We start from the raw sequence: 19953 nt of genomic DNA, 5'->3' as shown, positions 1-19953 counted from the left end.
GAGAATGAGAAATTATCACTAGCCCCAGAGGCTACGATCATTCTGGTTTAGGTTCGGGACCGATTGGCCACGTGCACTTTTCGGTCATGCATTCACCGCGATCCGAAAGTGTACAACGTTGGCCTTGGCCAAACCAAATCCGTTACCTTTCCTAAGATCGGCCCACATCGGTTCAAAATATTCCCTCAAGATCTCTCGCGATCGGTATCCGTTTCACGATAGGGTCTCCGGTCCACGACCGCTTTCTAGTTAGCCATGCCCCATTGGTTAGTATCCCGAGAGCAATCAGCTCTGGGCGAGACTTACCAAAATGAAATGCGAATAATATCCGTTTTATTGATCCCGGACTTACATCGAAATTCGGGCTGTTACAACAATCCTCTCGCTTGTCTTGCCAAATCCCACTCATTCTCAACCTTTCCACCACTACCACCCCCGCGTAAAACGCATCAGGCCAACGGTCTTCTGACCTCGTCAAGCATCGTCACCCCGTCGGGCCGGGCATCGTCACCTCGTCAGGGACGGCATCGTCCCGCGTAAACGTACACGCCTCAGGACGGACTCCTACACACACTTTCCTTCTACCGCGCCCGCGTAAAACGCATCAGGCCAACGGTCTTCTGACCACGTCAGGCATCGACACCCCGTCGGGCCAGGTATCGTCACCTCGTCAGGGACGGCATCGTCCCGCGTAAACGTACACGCCTCAGGATGGACCTTTCCAACCAATTCTACATTTCCGTACCCTCATTCTACTCAAACCACACTTGCCACGCCACCACACAAACACACTGCCAAACATACACACTTCACACACATTTCACATTTACACAACCTCGTCACACAAACACCGCACGAACACAATACGCGAATGCACTACCACACCACCACACTTCACGACCACACACACGCGACACACGGCCAAGCCACATTCAGTCCGAAACACACACCAAACCAGCCAACCATCACGAGCCACACAACCACATACAAAGTGCCATTCAAGGCATAATTCTACCAATCAATCGCACAATACAGTCACAATCAATCCACAACACCTTAGCCATCATCGAGCCTCCTAAACCTCGCAAATTTCCTTGCCAAGTCAGTCTCCGATTCAGCCCACAACAACCACACAATCAGCCTTCAATTTAGTCCTAAAATAGCTACATAAACTACCCGAACTAAACCCTAAACATGCCCTACGATACCCGAACTCCTAAATGACATTTGGGGAAAACACTTACCCAAAAAGGCGAGACAGAACGAGGCTGGAACTGGCCGGGACAGCAGCAGCAGCGGGAGCAGCGTCGCCGGCGAGGTACGGACGGCGTGAACAGTGTACCGTACGACGCGGTAAACAGTACCACCCCGTACGGACATTGTGGTGGCATGAGACAGGGCCGACGAGGTGGAAGCCGTCCGTACGGTCCGGCGTGAACAATGATCCATACAGACGGTGAAACAAGAACCGTACGGGGGACACTGTATGGACGGTACCGGGCGGTGACGTATGGACGTGCCGGACGGCCGGGTGTCGACGGAGACCGCGATCGGAGCTCCGCGACGGAGCTCCGGCGTCAAGCATGTAACGAGAAGAGAGAAAAAGAGAGAGAGAGGGCTGTTCTGGACTTAAACCGGTGCTGTGGTGGCTGAACAGTGAGAGGGAGGTCCAAGGGTGTCAGGCGACGGCGGTGGGCGGCATAGAATCCCACTGGTAATCGTTCCTGTCTGTGAACAATACCAGGAAATGCAGAAATGTGCCCACGGTAGAGAAAACGGTGAGGAAGAAGAGGAAAAATTGGGAAATGGCCGAATGGGTCTGCACGAGAGAGAGAGAGAGAGAAATATAGTCTGGTCAAAGCTGGTCCAACATGGAATTAGTGGATTCCAAGTGTCAAAATCTAGGGCTATTGGACAATTTTGCCCTTGATCCAAAGGCTAGGATTCAATCTAATCCAATAATTTAGGGGGTGAAATGGTCTTTTGTCCTTAACCATGGTTGACCAGACCTGAGTTAAGCCTAACTAATCTTGGTTAACCCCCAAAAAATAACTAAATTCGGAATTGTCCAAAAATGGCCTAGGGGCATTTTCGTAATTTTCCGATCCCGAACCAAAATTTCAATTTTCGCACATACGCGTTCCATATGTGCGTGGCCAACACAATATGGCGTCGGAATCGCGAAATTCATCGCGCAAGCCCTCGAAAATCCACGTCAAAGTTTCGGGAATAAAATAATATTATTTTTCCAATTTTTGTCGAAATTCCAATTTTTGGCCAAAATCACTCTGAATGTGCGTGGCCACCCCAAAATGACCTTGGCCGCGAAAAATAACCTCAAACGGCCTCCGAATCCAGCCTCGGTGCCCACAGGGCCAAAACCGTAATTTTTCCGGCCCCGGACCGAAATCCATTTTTTTGCAGAAATGGGTGGCCCTAAGGTTGGCCAAGCCAAAAACGTCATCGGCCGTCCAAAATTGTCACTTTCAAAATTCTAGATTCCCGGGCCCGAATTCCAAGAAATGACTAAAATTGAACAATCGCGACTTTAGCTTATCTCTGGCTAACGGGTGGCTCTTTGGAATTACGCGCTCTCGACCCGTGACCGACACTAAGTCAAATCACGTTTAAGTTTACTCCACCCGGGGCGACCTCGGTTGTCATATAATTGCGAGGGTCTGTCGCTAGTTCCCTTCGGACACGATCAATCAAGTAGACCGGTCTCGGTTGGCTCAAAACATTCCCTCGTCAATTCATATGGTCGAAGATCGAACCCAGGTCGAGTTCTTTGGTCGTGCGAACTCAATCCCGTAACGGCCCTACCCCTAAGGTTAGCATCCCGTGAATGCGCATTTCCGAGTGAGACCTCACTATAGTGCATTGGTCAAATTCATTTCTTAAATCCCGGGAAAATGATCGAAAATTCAGACTGTTACATGATTGATGAATGCAATTTTGTGGAGATTGGAGACCGATTCCATAGACTCACTCGAGAACCGGAGTAGTGGTTCGCTCCGATTCCCAGGTGGGTCCATGGAACTAACGGATGATTCCCGATTCCAACTTTTCAGAATTGGTCCTTAGTGAACGGTTCTCGGTTCCAAGGTGGGAACCACCCACCCAGACCATGCACACCTCCTGGGAAAATGATTTCCTTCCTGTTAAAAGGAGAAGTCATTTTCCCTAATCTAAATTTGTTGTTTTTATCCATGAATATTGCCTTTTGTTATCCAAACGCTGGAAATTTCCAAAACAATATCCAAGAAATGGTTTTTCCATCAAACAAGCTAACCCTAAGTAATATAAAATCCTATCACGTGACTAACTTAGGAGTCATGAAGCAGACCGCGTGCACGACTTCGAGAGAACTTTCCAAAATTCAATTAATTAAAAGGTCGACATCGTTTTCTTCCATCTCTAAAACGACTTTATTAACTTAAGAATGATAATCAACGCCACGTCATTGAGCGTAAATGTTTTATATTAAGATCATTGAATGCGTCAAGTTATTGAACAATTTGGCTGACTATACTCTTCATTCTAATCATAACCGAGAGAATTTTATTGCGATAACTTGTACAAGCCCTACAAGCATCCGACGACTCTTCATTTGCACCATGGTATCATATGCATTGACTTGGGATTATTTACAATATATGTTACCTCTATCAGAGTATTTAGAATAGTTTTGCTTATTCAGAAATGGTGAGCACAAATAGCGAACATCATCAATACTACTGTAACCAGGTCGACCAATTAAAAAACTAATGATAATGTTTCATGAAAACTTTCTTGTTGCTGGAAAAGTTTTTAGGAAATTCAATATTAGAGAATGTAAACCATTTTTTCGTGTTTGTTCATTCTAAAAACAAGTTAAAAAATTAGTTTTATGGTATTTAATAATAAGTGAAACCATTAAAGGCAGCTTGTATATTTAAGAATGACATTTACTGACTAACAATTGAAATCAACATTTTCTTTGTTTATTATAAAGAAATTCAAAAGGAAACTATAAAACCATAGTTGCGAAATATCATATATGATCGTATTTTTTATGAACACAAGCATAAAATGAAGCAAATTCAGGATATGGTAGGCAAGATTTATGAAAAAAATACAGATGAGACTTCTAGAAGGAAAAAAAGAAATACATAATCAGAGTAGGAAATAGACATAAAGGACATGTTCTACTCATTTGTACGCGTAGTGATAGGTCAGGGAAAATGATTTCCTTTCGGCTAGAAGAGGAAGTTGTTTTCCCTAATCTAAACTTGTTGTTTTCAGTAAATGGAAAACGTTTTCCATTAATCAAATAGCTTTCTGCCATCTAAATTGTTAAGGTGCACGTGTGAGTTGTGTTAGAATAGTCTCATATCAAAGAATTTATATAATGTGGAGTAGTTAATATATCGCAGTTGGCTTATAATCCATTATCTTAAACTTGTCAGTGGAGATAGGTCCAATTGGATAAATTGATAGGCTCAGACTTGGGCTGCCTCTAAGCGATCTCCCCTCATGAAGGTATCCAACTTTGGTGGTGTCACGACCTCCCCACACACGATCTAAACCTAGGACATTGGCTTAAACTTTTAAGTGGAGATGGGTCTAACTGGATAAATTGATAAGCTCAAACTTGGGCTGCCTCTAAGCGATCTCCCCTCATGAAGGTATCCAACTTTGGTGGTGTCACGACCACCCCACACACAGTCTAAACCTAGGACTTAACTCGGGCTCTCCCAAGCACATATCAACTCGCGACTTGAGGTTCAAGTTATTAACATGCAGATCAATTTTATCTAGGAGTCGCCGTTAAACAGTTTTTGTTGGGTCAATTAGAAACCCAAGTAAAGCGACGAAAGAATCGTCTTACTCCTACGAACCAAAGATTCAATGAGTTCGAGGACTTTATTACATTAGTTACACAACTAGTGCCCTTTCGGTACCTAACCTTATTCAAACAGTACCTAAAGTGTTCATGTAGTCTTGTTATCAATTGTAAATCCTAAGGTTCTAATCCCAACCAGGCTAAGGAAACAACAATTAATACATCAGAAGTGCGCAAACAGTGGCCCAACATGCCTATAAACATCCACACGCAATTCAAACATGCAAACCAAATAACATGCAACCAAACATGGCACTAACCATACAAAACGGAAAGAAAAGGGAATTCTATAGCCCAATTTCCATTTCTTAATTTTCCGAAAAAAAAATAAAAAAATTTGGAATTTTGGAATTTTTTTAAATATTAAACTTATAATATTATAATATTATAATAATAGGTGGATCCGGGTCGGATCTTTGGATTCGGCCCGGGTCCACCACCAGACTAGGCTCATTAGCCCAGTCCGGCCAGACTAAAAAAACAACAAGAAAATACAGGCTCAGCCCACTTTTCTATTTAAAAAACCAAGCTCGACCCAAACCTATTTCCTATTTTTCTAGCCCAGCCCAAAGGAGAAAAATAGAACCAAGTCAGCCTCCTCGCCCGATTCGGATCCAAACCTAGCTCTGCGTTCTCTTTGCTCCGCGGGATATCTCTCTCGACTGGCCCTCTCACCGGGTTGTCGAGAAGTGCCGACGTCAACCAGGATCCCACGCTAGGCGATGTTCGGCGGTTGGCTAGCCACAGCCGACCATTCGATCCCCTTTTGGCCGACGACGCCTTAGTGACGTCTATGGTGGGCGCCGCTCGCGCACCCAATCCGCGAGGTCCACGGCCTCCGTGGGCAGACACGATGACGGCCACATTCCAAGTAAACACCAACCACACCGACAGCCACACCCTCTCCACCTAGATCGTCGTTCCTCAGCCGACATTGATATTGCAGCCAAAAACATCCTTCTCGCGGCCGAACGCGAAATGTTGAAGGAAATGGTGGAAAGGCGACGAAACCACCAGACGGTCGACACCTGGGGATGTCAAACACAAAAACATCGCCTCAACAAAACGAATCAACACAAGGACGCTCTGTTTTAAGCCAAAATGGCAAGACCAAACTAGATCTCACTGAAGCATTATAACAAACAGGTAGTGGGCGCTTAAAAAACGAAGTATTCCTGGCTCAACGAAAACTCGAATCCGAGCCGGGACACTCGACACAATAACAGAACGTGCACAACATTCAAGCAAGGGACGGTTGGGGACCAAAGCTCGCACGAGCCGGACGGCCATAAGCTCCGGTTGATGTGCCCAGAAACTGGGGAAAAATAGAAACTGGCCACGAAAGGGGAAAGAGCGATGGTTGGCTGCAATTAGTGCCGTCGAGCCCAAAACGAGTCGGGCTATGGCCAGCTGCCTTAGTGCCGTCGATCTGTGATCCTTGGGAAATCGACCTCCAAATTAAACAAAAACGAAAACCGAGGAACCAGAACCTATCGAGGCTTGGTGCAAGGGAAAGGGCGACGTCCGCGAGTTGTCGGCTACGATACGGGCATGGTGGTTGCTAGAGGAGCTCTCTCACTCTCTGTCTCACTCAATCTCTCTCTGCCTGTCACAGTCCGAACCAACTCCCGAACCCCCCTTTGTTTTTTCTCTCTCTCTCTCTCTCTCTCACCCTTTTAAGCCGGCCCAGCTAGTCCCATTCGCGCTGCACCGTTTATTTGGGAAGGTGGCCTGCCACTGTCCGGCCGACATTCGGCCAACCTGCCCCTATCCCGTCCGTCCTCACATACTCTGCTTCTGTGCCCTCTCTATCGTATGCTTGTGTGAGGGTAAGAAGGAAAAAAATACATGGCTAGGTTGGGCTGTGGGGAAAGGAGAGGTGGGTCGGGATGGCCCGGCTTTGCTTTTTTTTTTTTTATAAATATTTTTTAAAAATAATAAAAAAGAAAAATATGTTCTAATAAATCCTATTAATGCAAATGAACCTATTGTCTATATGCCATGCAATTTCAATGAAAATATATTTGTTTAGGGGTTTAACATTTAATCCCGAATTTTCTATGTAATAATTTACTAAATCGGTAATCAAAATTTAGGTGTCAACAAGTGGCCCCTTTTAATATGAATGGTATTTTGTGAATTTGTTGAGGAATGCATATCGTGATCAACATGATTTCTGGGCAACTTTCATGGTTCGGTATGAAAAAAGAAACCTAGATGAAGATAAAGGTGGGCGTTGCGGTGTATCCAACACGGTTAGATGGCTATTGTGATGATGCGATTCCATGGTTTGGAGAATGGGACATTGGTACAGTATCACCAATTGACAGTGCGATTTCAGACTATTATGAGGATGATAATTTTCTAAGGAATTCAAATCATGGTCATCTCATCAATACAACTAGAATCTATTACTCAAGGATTTATTGTTTCGAGAAGAAAAAAAAATACCTGTCACATAAGCTAAAGGACTTTGGGAAATATCATTACTTGGTGGGATTAGAGCTAAGAGATATGACACTTGCTACTGATTGGAGGGAAAGTTATGTGGAGAATTAAAAGTCCTATGCTCCCATGTTGCTGCAAAAGGCTTGTTCTCTATTTGAGCCATATTAGATGAGACTCATCATGTCTGTTGATCTCGTCGTGGTTGACTTGGAAAATCATGCCTTTATTGTAGGTTTATCCGATTGAGAAGATTGGCTGTTCCTAAGTTTTTGCTGACACCAAGGCTCGGTGTGACCATCTCTTCCACAAAAATTGCAATGCAAGGATTACCTACGGCCTTTGAATTTGGGTTGATGATTCAAATACGATTTGCCCATCTGACCATGTGGGCTGCCATAAATGATTGATCATGATGGTGACTGGGCTTAGCCAAGAGCACGGATTTTTGTCTTTCCTCTTGCAATGAAAGAGAAAAAGGTTTTGTTGGTACCTGAATTTTCCTGATGATTAAAGTTATAAAATTCGAGATTCGAGATCCTCGATCGTGGCGAAACTTATTTCTTAAAAAAATATCATTAGTTTTTGATCTTTTTTTCTAGATATTTGATTTAGGAACATTTTAGTATTAGAACCTCGGGCCCAACGGCTAAATTTTTGTCAATGACAATCCCGAAGAGCCTCGACCATCCCAATCCATAATTGGACTCGAAACTTCTCCCCGACAATTTTAACTTGTCTTTCCGTGATTGATTGAAGGCCCAAACAATCTTAGATGATTGCAAACCAGGTGTCATAACAAGCGTCTTTGAGTGTATTTTCCAATGATATATGACTTGTGCACTAGCTCCAAGCATACCTTCCCGGGTTTGCCTTTTTCTGAGCAAGTGTAGACTCACGCCCTAGACAAAAACCAGTAATTGACCTATTTGGTTCAGCATTTGAATGCTACTTTGGGGCTCTAAAATCCCTTAAGCAAATGCAAAGTTGTTTGGCAAGCTTTGAGGATATGCAATTGTATCTCCAAAGCTTGGAAAGGGCCTTTGGCTGAATGGAGTCCACGAGGAGCCTTGGGAAGTTGTATTTTTGGAATGCAATCAGGCATAGTTCATCATCTTCCCAAGCAGCTGGTCTGACGACCGGTGACCGCCACCTAAGGGCTAGCGCACCAGCGACTGCCACCTGGGGGTCACGCGACCCTGGCGACCGCTGCGTGAGGTCGCCGGACCTCAGGCGCCACCTGGGTCGCGCAACCCCAGGCGGCAGTCGCCCGTGTCGCGCAACACCCAGGCGATCGCCGCTTGAGGTCACGCGACCTCAGGCGGCGGTCGTCAAGGTCGCGCGACCCCCAAGCGACCGCCGCTTGAGGTCGCGCGACATCAGGCCGCCTTGCCTGAGGTCAGGCGAGGCTGGTCGGCGACCAGATCTGGCCGTCGGGTGGTTGGCCAGCTTTTTTTTTTTTTTTAAATATCAGCAAAAGTCTTTTACAAATAATTTTTACCAAATGGTATTTAGGCCAACATTGCTTTCAAATGTGATTTTAAAATACACAGTTACAAAATACTACTTGCATTTCGGAAAACCCTTTTAGCTCAAAAGCCTTTGCATTTTACCAAAGGCATTTCCCCAAAACCGAACCAAACAGGCTGGGCCTCCAAAAGTGGACTTCCCGATATCTAGTTAGGCTGAAATTTTAACAAGCTACCCCTATTTATTGACTCATTTCCCACAAAATTTCAGCCCAATCGAACGAACAACGAGTGCGTGCTCACCGTTTCCACGCAACTGCACAGTCAGCCCAAAATGCTTGGTAAAGACCTCATAACTGCAGCACCTTCAAAATTGTAGCAACTTGTGGTGATTTTCAAAAGGCTACCATGCCAAACACACAAGTTGTTGAGAATATATCTTTAGTTTGAGCAAGTTTTCCAAAAAGAAATGCCTCATATTTTGGATAGGAATAATACACACACTACTATGATATTAGATAAAGTAGAGCAAGCAAGAGGAAGCTGTGTGATTCTTCCAATTGATTAGTAAATTATTTGCTATTGGGTTTCCTTGTGAAGTAGGTACCGGCACTCAAATTGAACCATGTAAATCTCATGTATTCTTTATTGTTTTTCTTTTATATATCTGGTGATTTCGTTTTGATTTAATTGCATGCTCCGGTTAGCTTACGCGTTCTAATACAACACAAGTTATATCACTTCATAGTATGAACATAACTATAGTTCAACCATAGATTCCTCAATCATAGTTATACCAAACAGGCTTTAAGATTGAAAATAGTATTAAACTAATGCAACATAAGCTAAGCTATTTCTTGTGATTGACGAATTATTACATATCTACATTTTTTAACTAAAAAATATAATTTTTTCATCCTGATATATGGGATATTCTTGCCCCCGATCTAGAATCAGGTGCAATCACAACAATTAAACTTTGTGGGATTCACGTGACATTCACAGGATCAATGACTAAGATTGACCTGTTTCATCTTGGATTGGGAGGAAGTCAAGTACCTGCCCTTATAAGGTGACCAATATAACAACACTATCACATTTTGAAGTGAAATTTCATAGATTCAAAATGAAGATACAACATTCTACGTGTCATCATAACTGGTACATCATGACGGCCGACACTTTCAATGAGAAAACTAGGCACTATTACCTTACATACCATGTCAAATATGGCAAAATATGAGGAGACACCAAACTTAGTAAATTTTATCTAGACAAATAGGATGTGAAGTTGGGAGATAAACTTTAAAAAAAAAGGACATTCGTGATATGTTTATATGTAACCTTTGATAGACGCAACTGTCCAACTGCGTTTTTTTGTGTAATGCAACTAATTAAATTAAGATAGGAGTGGTGGAGATGTGAAGCCACCATAGATCAACCCTTTGGCGATGTGATGAGAAGCAGACTCGGTGAAGTGAATCCCATCCCAATCGGCAAAAGCCGATGGAAGTTTGCAAAGAGTTGAGCCGGTCTGACCACATAGTCTTGACATATTGAAGTTGTATGGACCACCTCCTCCACAACAAGCCCTTAGTGCCCCTCCATAGAAGCCTGCGTGAATGCACACGTACGTTTATGGCATGAACAGGTTAATCTCCTGGTCGTCAATAACGATGAAGTACAGCTTCATTTATTTCATGTCCAGACATTTTAGACAAATTATGTTACTACATGTGTGGTCATGTCAATGACATGAACCAAAATGTCCTAATGTTCTCTATGTGATTTGCTATATACAAAGAAATACTACGGCTATTCTTTCCAGAAAGGGCACGGGAGTTTCAAATCGATGTATTTTTTCTTTCAGTTTTTGGGTTTTAGTTTTTTTTTTTTTTAGCACCGGGTTTTAGTTTAGAAGCCAAAAGACAGGGTACTTGTTAAAGAGCTCCCATGGCATTACATGTAACCGATAAGGAATGTTTTCAATAATACGAAAAAAGTAAGGCTTTTTTTTGGATTGAAAATATATATGATAAAGAAAATTACAATATATTTTTTTCATTTGGTTTCCTATTTACTGTCTTGAACACTCATTAACAACTTTAGCATAGAAATGAAGCCGGAAATCAAGTACGTAGGTAAGCTGTCACCCCCTTGTTAACATCAGTACGATAATAAGCTCCACTATTAAAAATTAAAATGTGAAACTACGTTTGGTTGCTTCCACAATTAAGGGGTTCAGTTGATATTAATCACTCCCTGCCGTGCAAATCAGCTACAATGGAACTCTGGCACTTTACTAACCTACATTGCCAAATGCCCATATTTGAAGAGATGTACGACATAGATCTAAATGAGAAAGATTAATTAAGGATATGGAATTTCTCAAGGTGACAAATTGAATGGAGCAATAAACTTAGAGTAATTATGGCACGAATGTATCAATTCGAGATGTTTTGTAACATAAAAATTAGTTTGGGATAAATATGGCATGCTTGTACTAGTTTGGAGTGTTTGTGACCCAAAACACAAAAATTAGTTGGCAGTAGGCACGTGTATACTAATTGGGGATTTTTTGTGGTGTTTCTCTCTTTTTTTTTTTTACAGAATCATCTTTATAATTATGAATCTCGATTGTTATTTGAAGATAAATCTATAATTACTATATGAATGGTGATGGATTGTAGAAAATAAAGTCATACATACACGATTCATTACAAGATTATTAGATTTAAGTAAAAAAAAATATGCGTTGACAATGACACATGAGAGGAAAAAAGATAGTTATAAAGAAGGCTCACCATAGAGTTTTGGAGTGCGATAGATAGACATGGAGGCACCATAATAATCAGCGTACGCAATCCTTGCATGAGGGTATTGTTCTCTCAAATTTTGCAATTCTTGCTTGAGGTACTTATTGTGATACTTGAATAAAGTATTATAAGCCCTGAGACACCCCGTTCTTGGGTCATATGCCGATATATTAGCGCTTTGAAACAAAGTTAGATAGGCGGAGATGCAGCCTGTCGGGAACTGTCCTGGCACCACCAGATCCACAGCCCCTTCTTCTATCAGCATCTGTTATGGTCATGATGATTCAAGGACAAAAAGAAAAATAAAAAGGAAACTTGATAATAGTGAGAAATGAAAAAAAAAAAAAAGAAGCAATCTCGAGACAAATCATATGGATCATTTTGTAAGTATACGTAAATCACTTTGGGATCTGCTTCATATACCACATGATCATACTTCTCTAATAGTCACCATGACCGTAGGTCAATGTTTATTAGTCACCATTTTGGCTATGTCAATGTTTCTTTGTGACATCTTAACTTCCTCTTGATCATTACTTTTAGGGGTTACATTTTGTACGGCTATTGAAAGAAGAAGTTTTTCCAAATAGAGAAGTGATAAAGGCATTTCTTTTTTATTTCTTATTCAACGTGCTCACAAAGTGACTCTTGATTTAATTGCGAGAATTGAATGCTAAGCACATGACTAAAAAAAGCGTTTAACCAATATGTGCTCGTAGATGAAACGTAATGATTCAAAGCAATCCTTAGTTTTATTACGTGAATTTAATGTTAAGCTCGTGCCAATGAAAACATTCTCGTTATATCTTTATGTCATAATGCGTGCCTGATATGGTGATGGCAAAAGAAGCCCAAATTAGTGTCATTTCTCCATTAATAAACATAATTCAGATTGCTTTCATATGGAATACATGTGAAAAATCGAAGTTTGTGTGACATACACTGACGGCTCGAGTGATGGCTCCAACAATTTGTGGTACCAAAGGGCGTAGCTGTTCAATGGTTCGACCAAAGAGAAAGGGAAAGTTGTAGTCATTTTCACCTATCTCCCCCACCAGAAACAGAGACTTCTTAAAATACTCATCACATTCTGCACCCAAAAAAATGAAAACTTATAGCACAGCTCAAGGAGGCAAGATAAAGGAATTTTTATGTGTGATTTGATCAATTATGGCACATGTTTCCATCAAAGTTACACTAAGCATCAAGCAGCAGAAGGGGGTGACAGCCATAGCTAGCCCCTCATTTGGTCCGTCATTGAACTACATTTAGGAAAATTACCAAAAAATTCTAAATCTATTACATTTATACTAATTTAGTGTTAAAATTTTTAATTTGGGCCAATTTAGCCTAAACCTTTTGATGATTTGCGAATGCAGTCTTTCTAACCAATTTTGGCTGGAAAATTGCTGATGTAAACGCCGGTCGTCTTATAAGTTGAGCAAAAGAACCGGAATAAACTGGCTAGTTCTAAGCAGTCCCGCAAGAACAAGTTTGGCTCTCGGCTCCTAAATTTGGAACCGGTGAATATCGGTCCAGTCCCCGATTCTAGGTGTGGACCCACCCACCTGGACCACCCAAACTGGACCAATTTTTTTTTTTTCAAATTTTCAAAACCCCGATTCCCATTCTTTTATCACTGAGACTCAATCACACACGCTCATCTCTCACGTCTCTAAGTTGTAAGCATCAAAGCCCAGCAAAGCCAACTCTCACTCTCACTTCTCTCAGTCTCAATCATGCAGCGCTTATGCTCCCCTCGCAACTGACACCTCTCAAACTTGGTTCTTGATGATCATTATAGCTTTGTTTGTGGAGATGATCATCAAGTTTAGCTTATTATGAGCTTGTTCAATTAACATCACTCATGCAATAGTTTAGACTATGTAACAACACTTGTAGTATTGCAGTGAATAGGAAAAAAAAAAAAGAGGAGGCACGGTCGGTTCCAAGATCAGGTGGGTTGGTTCTCGGTTCCACAAACTGAGAATCAACCCTTCTGGTTCGGTTCTAGGGTGGGAACCAACCCACCTAGAACCGATCACCCCTATCGTTTTACGTGGCACAATCGACGCTCACGCGGATCATTTTTATAATTTTTTAAATACTTTATGAATTTTTTCTTTTTTTTCCATTTTCTTTTTTTTTTTCTTTTTTTTAAATTTCCCTTCGCTGGTCCATGGCCTCGACAAAGGTTGTCGGTCACAAGTGAAAGTTTGGATGCCCTCGCCGGCCATCGTTAGATCTAGAAGAGGGGTCATGAGCCCAGGCCCAGTAGTCGGTGAGGGCCTGGGCGAGGGGCCGTGAGCCTCACTCAGTGGTTTGCGAGGGTTGCGACACCCTTACCTATGATAGTTGTAGGCCTCATTTAAAAAATCAAACAAAAGAAACAATGAAGAAAGAAAAAAAAACTCGAAAATAATATTAAAAAGTTGTAAAAAATTATCCTCTTCAGCATCAACTGTGCCAAGTAGGACGGCTGGTGTCCATGTCAGTGATTCTTGGCCAAAATTGGCCAAATAGATTACATTGAGAAATTGTCAAAAAGTTTAGGACAAATTAGCTAAATTGAAAGGTTTATGATTGAATCGGTACAAGTACAATAGATTTAAGATTTTTTTTGTGATTATCCCATTTACATCTCTATATATGTAAAATATTAAATCTATAGATAGGTTTATTCATAGACAAAGAGTGTACACATTTCACTTTTCACGGTTATTTCCCTAATATGTGTCAAAAGATACATATTGCATGCATCAGTTTATTTTGTTTGGGGTAAATGAATCATTAATCTCTGAAACTTTTCACTATGAAAGGGAGAAATTTACCTTGTTTGGTAGTGCAGAGAGACGACTTCAAATTTTTGAACCAGCCAAGCTGAACATTCAGCGAGTCATTGGTCGACAACACAATCTGCTGTGCAGAGAAGAAAGACGAGTCGATCGCTGTGGCACCAGCAACTGCGAAGTTCACTCCCGTACGAACAGGTGAACCTTTGGCTACTGCCAGATATGGTAAAAGATATGGCAGTCCAAATGCTTCAGCTGCACTTTCATAATTTATGTTCATCATGGGATTAAAAATACTTCATTAGGAGCATAAAAGTTGGAGGGTATTCGTTCATCGCATTTTAATAGGAGTTACATTGGATACACAAAGCTGTCTGAAAAAGCCAGATGAAACTATTTTCGTATGAGATAGCATTGTAGTAATGTGCTGTCGAGTTATAAGTGAAATCGTATTTTTTCTGAAACCTTAATTTATTAAGAAGTGGATCAAAATGCATTTATAGTATATCACTTAACATGAGTGATCGAAAACTGTAAAGAACAAATTACAACGGAATACATCAAACTGCATTTATAGTATATCACTTAACATGAGTGATCGAAAACTGTAAAGAACAAATTACAACGGAATACCTATGAAATCGATAATGAGGCGTCCGTCCGAGCATCGACCAGTTGCATGGTGGAAGAAAGTCTCCCCATAAGGGAGATTTTTTATGACTGGAAATGCAAGTGCCCCGGAAAGGAGGAAGTTTCCGGTGTCGCTATGAGAGTCGCCGAAGTTAAAGATTGCATTGTAGTGACCGGGGCTCGACAAAACGGACTTTGAAGAGAGGCAGCAGAACAAGAAGAAGACTAGTATGTTCATTGCTTTCATGTCGCGCAACACTAGAGAATTCGATGAAGGAAGAGTCTGCTTAGGGTTTAGCTTGAGCCCTTACGTTATCTCATAGAGCAATCTCACCTTCCCAATACAGTTTCAACGAGAAATGGCACCCTTTTATTAAATGGCGGGGTCAGATATTCAGGATCTTGTATTACGTAGATGACGTGCGGAATTTTTCACATTCTCATCTATTCTATATATGTTCATAGTCGTGTTATGAATTATCCTATTACATTCTTCATGATCATAACATTCTACAGCTGGCGTGGTTATCAACTGAAATGAACGAGAACGACATAGCGAAACGACCTTCAAGTGCCTATCTTACTCTCTTAATTTTGGTTTAGAAGTTTCATTTGTGTTTTGCCGCTTGTGCAACTTTGGCCATGGTATAGTCTTTAACACAAACAACGTTGAAACAATGCATTTCGTTGTAATTGTATCACTTTCTCGTCTTTTTTTCTAGATAATCAAGGACATAAATTTTTTACTCAATTAAACGTTAAGAATGCACGCCTAGTGTCTTGCTCGTGTGGATCGGCGACACTGCAGTCGAAGGGTGACCGACATTACCACCACAGGCTTATGAATTGAAGAATAATGAGTTGTACATGTAGACTGGAATTGAATGGTTTGAGTCCAATCAGGTCCTTGAACTATACATATCTCATTGTTCAAGTTGATCCTGATGTAAAAAATTCCTATGGAAATACTGATTTAGCCATGGAAAGCCAGTTTGGCTCTTACATAGCAGCTCATGGCGCCAAAATCGCCATTAAAAACTTTAAAAAGCACGGAGAAAAAATTTGAACAAAAAACGAAACTCCTTCAAGGTGAGACGCGCGGGTTACAGAGGGTGGCGGTGACACCTCCCGACCTTCGGCGAGGGTGGCTGAACTCTTATGATATTGGGTGGTGTTTCTAGACATGTTTTGTTGTATCGCCATGGCTCTGATGCCACAGAAGTGTTAAAGAAAAGTAAACTGGAATAACTTTTCACTATTCACATACATACTGTCATGGTAACTTTATACATTTTATTCACTTTACACAATGAAGGAAGTGGCAGACAATCTCAATGGATATACCAAAGAAAGAAAGAATATGTTGAAGATTATTTCCTTTTCTTGCAAGGAAGGTATAGGTGGCAAGACTTTTCTTTCTATTTGCGTGCTTCATGATCATCCAGTGATGTTATGACCAAAAAAGAAATCATCCAGTGATGTAATGTCCTGGATTTTCGCCTAATCTTTCTCTTCTTGCTTTATAAACTGGATAAGCCCGCAATAATCTTGTTCTATTTTGATAGTAATTAAGAAAAAGCGACCATTATACTATTTCGCTTCCCAAAAAACGGATTCTTTTCTGTGCTGATATATGTCTGAAAGAGTTGGTAAGTGTCAAAAGACTAATGCTAAAAAAGATATTCCGATCACTTGACTTTTTATTAACTTTTTTGAACTTACCAGCACTTTTAGGAAATAATCTAACTCTCTTTTTACTGTTTCCAAATGATTAACCTTTTTTTCTTTTTATCTTTTACCAGCTCTTATTTACCTTTCTTGCCAACGCAACTCTTATATGAATTTACCGATCATCATATGAGTGACTTATCTACATATTTTCGATTATATTACTAACTAGTTTTTGGTTATTGACTTTTCATTTGAAGTACTTACCAACATTTATTCAATCTTTTTTTTTTAATTTAATAACTTTTGGTTACCAAATTTTTTTTATAGTTTTTACAAACATCTTAAATATATGAACTCTTATATGAATTTATCAACCTTTATTTGTGTGATTTATCAGTGTTTTCTCTCTTTTACCTACCAATTTTATTTTACCAACTCTCAATTTAGTTGCTTACCCACTTACATGCTTTCTTTTTTACTTTATCAATTTTTCTATTGAGGTACAAAATTTTAGTAATTACTAATTTTTATTTTATTACTTACCAACTTGTGAAATTTAGCAACTATTTTTTAGAAATTAACAACTTTAATTAGAGTGCTTATTAACTATTCTCTGATTATGTTACAAACTAGTTTGTTACTAGCTCTTATTTGAGTTAGTTACCGACTTTTATTTGGCTCATTAAATTATCAACTTCTTTTATATTTACCAAACTTTTAATTTACCTATTTTACGAAAAGCTCAAATTTATCAACTTTTTTTATGAAATTTTCAACATTTATTTCTTATCGATTTATATTTCAATTAAGCTACCAACTAGGTTTGTTTACAAACTCTTGTTTGAGTTGCTTATAAACTTGTATTTGTTTCTTATATTTCTTTGAAGTTTACTGACTTTTCTATCACTTTTATTTGTGTTGTTTACCAACTTTTTGTACACTAACTCCTTTTAGATATTATAGTGATCAATTAGAGTGATTATCAATTTTAGATATTATTTGTGTTGTTCACCAACTTTATGTATATAACTCTTTTACTGTTTATCAACTTTTATTTACCTTTCTTACTAATGTTTAATTTCACCAAATTTTATATGAAATTACGAAGCTTTATTTGTGTGACTAACAACTTTTTTTCCGATTAAGTTATCAACTACTTTTGCGTTACCCACTCTCTTTTAAGTTGCTTACCAATATTCATTTGTTTCTCCTAAGATTTAACTTTCTATTTAGGGATAACTATTGTTTGCCGTATTTACAACTTTTGAAATTTATTACTCATTTTAGAAATTACACAACCACGGTTAGAGTAATTGATAAAAAATTTTTATTAGGTTACCAACCAATTTTGTATTACCAACTCTTATTTGAGTTAGTTATCATGTTTACTTTTTTTTAAACTTACCAACTTCTATTATCTTTTGTTAACTTTAATTTACCTTTCTAAATTACCAACCTTTTTTGTGTGATTTACCAATTTTTTAGTTAAACATTGAAGAAAATGTTTCTTTCCTGGATTGTTTAAATTGGTGAGGCCTTCAAGTAAGTCATAAAAATATTGCGATTCCTTAAAATACTTTCATTCAAATCTTTGACTTTATTAACTTAAGAAGGAAAATCACCATGACGTCATTGAGTGTAAATGTTTTATATTAAGATCGTTGAATGCGTCAAGTTTATTGAACAATTTGGTTGACTATCCTCTTCATTATAATCATAACCAAGAGGATTAGGATACGACAGCTTGAACAAGCGTTATAAGCATTTAACAACTCTATATTTGTACCAGCGGATGATATGCATTGGCAAGGGACTGTTTACAATATGTGCTACATCTATCATAGTATTTAGAATAGTTCTGTCTATTCAGTAATGGCGATAACAAATAGCGAACATCATCAATACTACTATAACATGGTCAACCAATTCATGAAAATTGTGATACCTATGGAAAGGTTTGTTTGTTTCACTAAAAACTTCTTTGTAGCTGGAAAATGACATGTAATGATTGACAAACCGAAATCAACCGCTTCTTTGTTTGTTCTGTAATCCATCAATCACAATAACAAGAATTATAGAGAACTTAGGAAAGAAATTTGTAAAAATCATAGTTGCAAAATATCATATATGATCATGTTTTTTTAGGAATGTAGAAGAACGCAAGAATTAATGAAGTAAATTCAAGAGATGTTAGACAAAATTTATGAAAATAACAAATGAGACTTTCAATGATAAGCAAAAAAGAAATATATGATGTGAGATAGGAAAAAGACATAATGACATATTCTACACACTTGTACGCGCAGCAAGAATTTAGACAAAATGATTTCCTTCTTGCTAGAAAGAGAAGTCATTTTCCCTAGTCTAAGTTTGTTGTTTTTATTTATGAAAAATGCTTTCCATTATCCAAATGCTGGAAATTCTCAAAACAATGTCCGAGAAATAGTTTTCCATCAAACAAATTAACCCTAAGCAATATAAAACCAAATGTCCGACTCTATTAAATTAAGAAGGATAATCACCATGATGTCATTGAGCGTAAATGTTTTATATTATGATAATTGAAAGCGTCAAGTTTATTAAACAATTTGGCTGACTATCCTCTACATTCTAAATATAACCAAGAGGATTAGGATGCGATTGCTTCTACAAGCCGCACAAGCATCCAACGAATCTTTACGCGCACCAAGGCATCATATGCATTGACTTGGGATTATTTTACAATATATGTTACCACTATCATAGTGTTTAGAATAATTTTGTTTATTTAGAAATGGTGAGAACAAATAGCGAACATCATCAATACTGGTCGACCGATTAAAAAACCAATGATAATGTAAATTGTGATCCAGCTTGAAGGGTCTTTTGCACGGAAACTTTCTTGTTGCTGGAAAGCTTTTTTAGGAAATTCGATTTTAGAGAATGTAAACCATTTTTTCATGTTTGTTCATGCTAAAACTGAGTTGAAAAAAATTAGTTTATGGAATTTAATAATAAGTGAAACTATTAAAGGCGTATATTTAAAAAAGGCATGTATTGAATAACAAATTGAAATCAACATTTTCTTCGTTTATTATATGATTTATCACAATTACAAGCATTATAAAGAAATTCAAAAAGAAATTATAAAACCATAGTTGGGAAATATCATTTATAATCGTATACTTTAAGGATATAGAAGAACACAAGCATAAAATGAAGTAGATTCAGGATATGGAAGGCAAGATTTATGAAAAAAAGAAGAA

The 19953-nt window shown here is 39.2% G+C and overlaps 1 protein-coding gene across 1 annotated transcript; it reads right to left on the bottom strand.

Annotated features, from left to right (window-relative positions):
* Window positions 1-10193: 10193 nt before the first annotated feature.
* On the bottom strand, window positions 10194-15299 carry LOC115663038 (GDSL esterase/lipase At5g45910-like). The gene is made up of 5 exons (XM_030585091.2): window positions 15041-15299; window positions 14447-14662; window positions 12557-12705; window positions 11604-11880; window positions 10194-10413 (listed from the first exon to the last, which is right to left on the bottom strand). Exons 1-5 carry the CDS (start codon window positions 15282-15284, stop codon window positions 10199-10201), a joined length of 1101 nt encoding a protein of 366 aa, XP_030440951.1. The 5' UTR covers window positions 15285-15299; the 3' UTR covers window positions 10194-10198.
* Between the last annotated feature and the right edge of the window lie 4654 nt (window positions 15300-19953).

This window comes from Syzygium oleosum, unplaced genomic scaffold (assembly GCF_021117445.2).
Source record: "Syzygium oleosum isolate NSW1041296 unplaced genomic scaffold, Sole_v2.1 Sole_v2.18, whole genome shotgun sequence".
Lineage (NCBI taxonomy): Eukaryota > Viridiplantae > Streptophyta > Magnoliopsida > Myrtales > Myrtaceae > Syzygium > Syzygium oleosum.
This window is presented reverse-complemented; position numbering and strand designations above follow the sequence as displayed.

Coding starts and splice junctions, on each gene's coding strand:
- LOC115663038 (XM_030585091.2), bottom strand. CDS start 15,284: ATGAAAGCAATGAACATACTAGTCTTCTTCTTGTTCTGCTGCCTCTCT. Junction 14,663..15,040: donor CCTCATTATCGATTTCATAG/GTATTCCGTTGT, acceptor ATGAAAGTGCAG/CTGAAGCATTTGGACTGCCA. Junction 12,706..14,446: donor TCTCTGCACTACCAAACAAG/GTAAATTTCTCC, acceptor TTTTGGGTGCAG/AATGTGATGAGTATTTTAAG.